Consider the following 6,540-nt stretch of genomic DNA (forward strand, 5'->3'; position numbering starts at 1 on the left):
ACAATTGTTCTACATAAAGAACTGTGAGGGAGCACAGAGGAGAGGCGGCCATCAGTGTGGATCCCTGGAAAAGGTGATCCAAGATGATGTTAGAAGAGAGCCTTGAACTAGAGGCAGCAGTGGGAAAGGCTGCCAGTTCCAGGAATGTCACCATTGCCCAAGCAGCAGAGATCTCCCGCTAAGCAGAAAACAGCTGTTAGAGCTTGAGATATTAGATAAAATTCCCTTGGCTGTGTAGGGATGCCAATGGGGCCAGGAGAAGCAGGCCCAACCAAGTAGAGAGAGTGCATACAATGCTCTGGAGATGGGTGAGCAAGCCTGCTAGGATAGGTCTCTTGTCCTGGAAGGAAGGTGTCTTTAACCAGTCCTCCTGTTGGACATGAACAACCTCTTCCATACAAGCATATGGCTACTCACAAAGTCAGAAATGTATATGCTGCATCCTCCAAATTCACCTGAAATGTCAATGTAACTTCACAAATGGTAGATGCTCAACCTTACTACACCAGCACCAGTACTACCTGGAATCACAAAGACAGTCACCAAACGTAAGAGAATGGCTCTGAAAATTGTGGTATAGCTGCTAGATAAACAATTCAGTAGTACGTGGGAAGCTGTAATTCTAGAAGCCACAGTGAATGGTAAAAGCTTCTTTAAATCTATATTCAAATCAATACGAAAAATATGGGGCTGGGAAGAGAGCTCAGCTTGTAGATTGCTTGCCGTGGAGGGATACGGACCTGAGTTTGGAGCCTCAGAACCAATGTAAAACCTTGGTGAAGAAACAGTATGTGTCTGTAAGTGCATCGTTAGAGTAGAGGTAGGGGTAGAGACAGGCAGAGAGCCCTGGAGCTCATCCAGTCAGCAAGTACCCTGGTAAATAGAGAACAACCAAGAAAGACATCTGCCATTGACCTCTGGCTTCTGCATGCATGTGATGGTGGGTAACCCTCCCCCCCCCAACACATACATGCACACCATTCACTCATCCACATACACAATATAGACACATTGTGTGTATACATATATGTATATATACACATACATACATACACGTGGATAGAAAATACTGAACTACTAGCAATGGCACTTTTCTTCTTCTACCTATGTTTTATAGAGCTTTCTTGTACTGCTTATCTAATGTTTGAATATAAAGAAGCCTAAACTTGAAATGTGTGTCCTGATCAAGGCAGAGACAGGAAATGCCCTAGATAAATGACACTGTTTATGTGTTTGTTTCTGCCATTGCGGGTTCCCTTTTCTTCCTGATTGTATTCTGGTTTGTATGGTATATTCATTTCACTTGTTAAGGCCCCCTTCAGTCTTTCTCTTGGTCAACTCTGTCCCCTTACTCCCTTGATCTGTGGGATGTATTGTGATGTCTGCCCACTAATTTTTGCTGTGACTGGGGCTGGTGTCTGGTTGGTGATTCACGTTTGTTCCGAAGCCGTACATCTGTGCTGGTTGCTTTGAAACAGTGCCCCAGGGAATGTGAAAGGCCGTTTGTCTCACTGAAACTTCTTCTCTGCCACTGAGATCTCTTCCTGGCTTCTTCTGAATTCCAGCAAGCTCCCTCCCTTTTGAGTTAAGGCTACGGGGTTACAGGGTAAAGGAGAAAAAGAAAAGAAAACCAAAGAGGAAAGAGTTTGTGTGGGGAGGGATCTAGTGTCAGCTCATCTGGGCCCACGTGCTTCGTAAGTGTGGCAGAGCACCCTTCCCCCAGCCTCACTTTCTTCTGCTACTGTTTTGTGAACGTAGCCTCTGCATACAGGAAGGCTGATATCAGGAAGACAAATGAGCCCTACTAGAAAACTCATGGAAAAAAGTCTTAAGGGTTGGTATACTTGGCCAGATGCTGATGTAAGTACAGAGAGCATTGATAGTCATAACAGTGAGTGGCATCACATGAGCACTGACCAAAGCACTCAAGCTACAGACTGCCTGGCATCCCAAACACTCACCTTTTGGTCTTGCCCATGCTGGAGTTTAAGACGGTGGCTGTATGGCCACTCTTTAAAGTATTCTGCTGGTTTACTATGGAAAGGCTATGAAGATGTACACCAAAATGAATAATAATGATACCGTTTTACATAGAATTTAGAAGTTCACTTGTAGGCTTTGGCTGACCCCAGTTTCACCATTTAAGAACCTGCCCTCTTTGCCATTAAGAAGAATTCAGAAGGTTGGAGAGATGGCTCAGTGCTTAAGAGTGCCAGCTACCCTTTCAAAGATCCCAAGCTTGATTCCCAGCACCCACAAGGTAGCTTTTACCCATCTGTAACTCTGCTCTCTTCTGGCCTCCAGGGGAAGGGCCATGCATGTAATGCAAGACATATGAACAGGCTAATACCCATACACATACAAATAAATAATATACATATATATATGTATATATACACAGAGATAGAGACATAATATGTATATATGAAGACTTCACAGAAAGAATCAGGACATAAAAGATTTGCATGTCACCAAGAATCCTTCTTTACAAAATAACTGTTTAGTTTCTCAGCAGCTAGTAGAGATCTCACTCAAGGCAGGTGTGCAATGTGCTTCATTATACTTCCACTTGTTCTGAAGTACACGCCAGGAAGGCTGGCAAGAATGTGAGTCCAAAGGATTACATACCTGCCTGCAGCATTGGGAAGGTGCCCATCCCAGACCACTGGGCTTCTGAGAAGATCCATCTATGGAGCACATAGTAAGTGGCTGCAGCACCTGCTTGGCCCTTTGCCTAGGGCTCCTCAAGTGCTGCTTTCTATCAGCCTTTGTATGGAGTCTGAAAGCAGCTTTGATCAACAGTCTCTAGGGTGGCACCATACTCCCTCATCTGGTTCCAAGGGAAGCCAGAGTTCAAGGCAGTCTGCTGCCTCCTTTTGGCTTTTTCAAGAAGGTACTTTGTGTCCCTGGAGAATCATTCAAGAGTGGCCATAGACTGACTCTTACATACCAAAAACAACTTTTGGTAGAAAAGAAATGGCATTCCATTACCCAGCATGCCATTGTGTAACTGAGGGTGAGAACGGCTGTAAATATATGGAGTGGGAAAAGGCGCCTTCCAGGGTTCCATCAACAACTAGCTTAGCTCTCCCTCATCCGTGGTCTTTGTATGCTTTCCGCTGCCCATCATCAAAGATGGCTCAACACTATGCAATGGAAAAGTCTAGAAAGAAACAGTTCATGAGTTTTAAATAGCATTTATCACAGTATTTCTCATCTCAATAAATTCATGTGTGTGTGTGTGTGTGTGTGTGTGTGTGTGTGTGTGTGTGTACATGTGTACACATGCTTGTGCAAGACAGAGATTCACATTAAATGGCTTCCTTAAGAACTCTCTGCTTTATTTCTCAGCACTGGGTCTGTCTGCAAACCTGGGCTTCACTGATATGTGTTGACTAGCTGGCCAGTGAGCTTTCGGGATTTGCTTCTGTACTTCCGGTGCTGGAATTACAGCTGTGACCCTGCACTTATTTTTTCACAGAGGTGCTTCAGCTCCAGAGTCTGATCTCTGGGTTTTCACATAAAGAATGTATATCCACAGGGCTATGTCTCCATTTCTCCAGTATAGTTAAGAATTGTCTTGGTCATAGTTGATGTGAATCTCTTGCTGCGACTGATTTACAAACTTTATCACCAGTGTGTCTATATAGGAAGAAACAGCATGCATGGAGCTGCTAGCATCTGTTTTTTTCAGACAGCTGCTTAGGGTCTTAGGATGTATCCCCTCCATCTCAATGAGTTCAGGGAAACCAGCATGTTTCCTTAAACAAGATATTGATGTTTGGTTTTCTCTGTCTTATTTACCTCCAATGTAATGGAGTCATATTATAAAGCTTGCAGTGTGTGTGTGGCTTAATGAAATTATATACCAGAAAGTACCTTGTAAATTTAAGAAGTATAAGCAAAAGCAACAGAGAGAGAGACAGAGACAGAGAGAGAGAGAGAGACAGAGAGAGACACAGAGAGAGACAGAGAGAGCAGATTAGGATTTCTCAGAGGATCATGGCATCTGGATAAACATAAGGGAAACTGAACTAGATAAAAGACCATCCCCACTACCCATACCTCTCCCACAGTCTCTCAGCAGTGAGAGACAGCAGGAGGCAATGTGTGCCTGAGAGAAACTGGGCAAGGTGGGCTCTGTCTATTTGAAGCTAAGTGGAGCTGTGCATCCGGGAAGAAAAACATCTGGGATGATTAAAGCAAACTGGGGAAGGACACACTGCTCTACAGTGCTAGCAAGCTGGGGCAGAAACAAGACACAAAAAACCGCATAGCTCTTGTTTATGTTCAAGATACCAAGCTTCTAAAATAGCACTGGGCTTGAAGGTACCTCCCTGGGTAAGGGATACTGATCAGAATCTCCCTGCCCTCGGCTGTGACAGCCTGTGATGGGATTCTTCTCAGCTCAGCAGCCTGGGACAGTAATTTGGTGTTATCAGATTAATTAAGTAATTTATGTGGCTACATTTACATATGAATATTAAATATCAGACTGGGCTTCTCTAATCCGACAGCCAGTGTTTTCAGGGTAACACTTTGTTCCCAAAACATTCAGAAATATGCAAATTGGATTCTTTAATGAGGCTGATATTTATGTAAGGAAGAAGTCTTCCAGCTAGGAAGAAGCCTTCCCATGATATTTTTGTCTGACACCTAGAGCTATGCTAGATGCTTCCCTCTGGAGTTGCTCATTATCAACAACTTTATTTATTTATTTTCTGCTTTCCATTCTGAATCTGTGACAGTTGGTCAGGCTGTGGAGAGGTCATAAGCTCTGCCCTTGGGTCCAAATTCTGGGTTGCTGTTTATTAATAGTAAACCTGGGTAATGAGTAGAGTATTCGGGAGTTGGCTTTGTATGGACAGAACAGGAAGGACTGAAACCAAGAGCTGTGCTACAGACTAAAACTCTCTGCAAGGCTTTGCAGGGTGAGCCTGGCACACAGTGCCTGCCACCTATAAGTTCTCCATATATGTGAACTGTCCTGTGCAGTTCTCAACTGACCAGACTTTCCTGTTTTTCCTTCTAAGCTTCGATGTGGAAAATGGCCCTTCTCCAGGTCGGAGCCCATTGGACCCTCAAGCCGGCTCTTCGTCAGGACTGGTACTTCATGCCGCCTTTCCTGGGCACAGCCAGCGCAGGGAGTCGTTCCTCTACAGATCCGACAGCGACTATGACTTGTCACCAAAAGCGATGTCCAGAAACTCATCACTTCCCAGTGAGCAGTAAGTAAAACTCTTCCGGTTCCTCTCTGGGTTTGAGCCTCACCCTTGACCCTACTGAAGCAGCAGCAGCAACCGTTGCCATCCCAGTGGAGGCAGGAGAGAAACTGAAGAAGTAGCAAAGACATCCATCCATCTTAAGGACTTGCAGAATATAGACCAGGGTTCCCATGGTGTAAAAGAAAACAAATCATGGCAAGCACAGTGTTCAGCTCCTGTCTGCTATCTGAGAATGTTCACTGGGTTTATTTCCTGACCTGTTAAATTGTTTATAGACTGGAAACCTTAACGCCTTTGGCAAATCGTACTTGAGTATGTGGATGTATGAGGTCTAGGACTGGAACAAAAATGGCGGTTGCTTCCTAACCTCCCTCACAGGCCTTGGCTCAGTGACATTTAGGTAAGGGATCACCCAGCCACATGCCTGTGTCCCTTCTGTGAAACCTCGCCATCATACTTATCCTCTGCCTGGCTCCCTGGAGAGATACAGAGCAGCCAAAGCACAGTCAATCTTCTTGATTGGCTCATACTAATTGCAGATAACTGGTTTTTTTTTAAATTTATTTATTTAAAGAATGACAAAGGGTTTGTAGTGCCTGTTTGCTTAAGTTTCTGAACCCAAATAAAATTGGCTGCTGAAAGCCATGACTTGAAAGGTTTCTGGGCACACAATCATTTTTAACACTGCATGTTATGAAAGTATCAGTAACTCCCTAAAACCTCCAGTCTGCAAAAGTCCACTAGGTTCTTGTCCTCTGTTAAAAAGAAACCCCAAAACATTCGCCTTCTTGTGAAAGGGGTAAGGAATGTTTTAAAGTTGGCAGTAGGAAAACATTTTGCAGAGTCCCTCTGCTGGCAACTTTTATTGCAAGTACTCTAGTCTAGCGACTGGAGAGCTGACTCGGCTATTAACAGCGTTTGCTCTTCTTGCAGAAGATGTAGGTTAGGTTGCCAGGACCCCCATGGCTGCTCTGAAACTCTGGTTCTAGGAGATCTAACATCCTCTTCTGGCCTCTGTAGACGCTAAACATATGTATGGTGTACACATATACATGCCGGCAAACACTTATATGAATGTAAGAAAAACAAAAACAAATAAATCTGTTTTTTTTTTTTAGTATGTTTAGTATCTTTTTTCTCTTTTTTTAATTAGGTATTTTCCTCATTTACATTTCCAATGCTATCCCAAACGTCCCCCATACACTCCCCCCACCACTCCCCTACCCACCCACTCCCACTTTTTGGCCCTGGCGTTCCCCTGTACAGGGGGAAATAAAGTTTGCAAGTCCAATGGGCCTCTCTTCCCAATGATGGC

General features: G+C 44.1%; 1 protein-coding gene across 8 annotated transcripts in view; it reads left to right on the forward strand.

The window, feature by feature from the left end:
- The window catches only part of Pde4b (phosphodiesterase 4B), a 518,640-nt gene that overhangs the window by 391,279 nt on the left and 120,821 nt on the right, over window positions 1-6,540 (forward strand). For 7 of the 8 annotated variants that reach the window (XM_021159265.2, XM_029475815.1, XM_029475816.1 and 4 more), the window contains one exon: window positions 5,034-5,228. In XM_021159265.2, the coding sequence (XP_021014924.1) occupies window positions 5,034-5,228 (195 nt within the window). Of the gene's footprint in view, window positions 1-4,851; window positions 4,932-5,033; window positions 5,229-6,540 lie in introns of those variants that run through there. The other variant, XM_029475820.1, reaches the window with a different exon arrangement.

This window comes from Mus caroli, chromosome 4 (assembly GCF_900094665.2).
Source record: "Mus caroli chromosome 4, CAROLI_EIJ_v1.1, whole genome shotgun sequence".
NCBI lineage: Eukaryota > Metazoa > Chordata > Mammalia > Rodentia > Muridae > Mus > Mus caroli.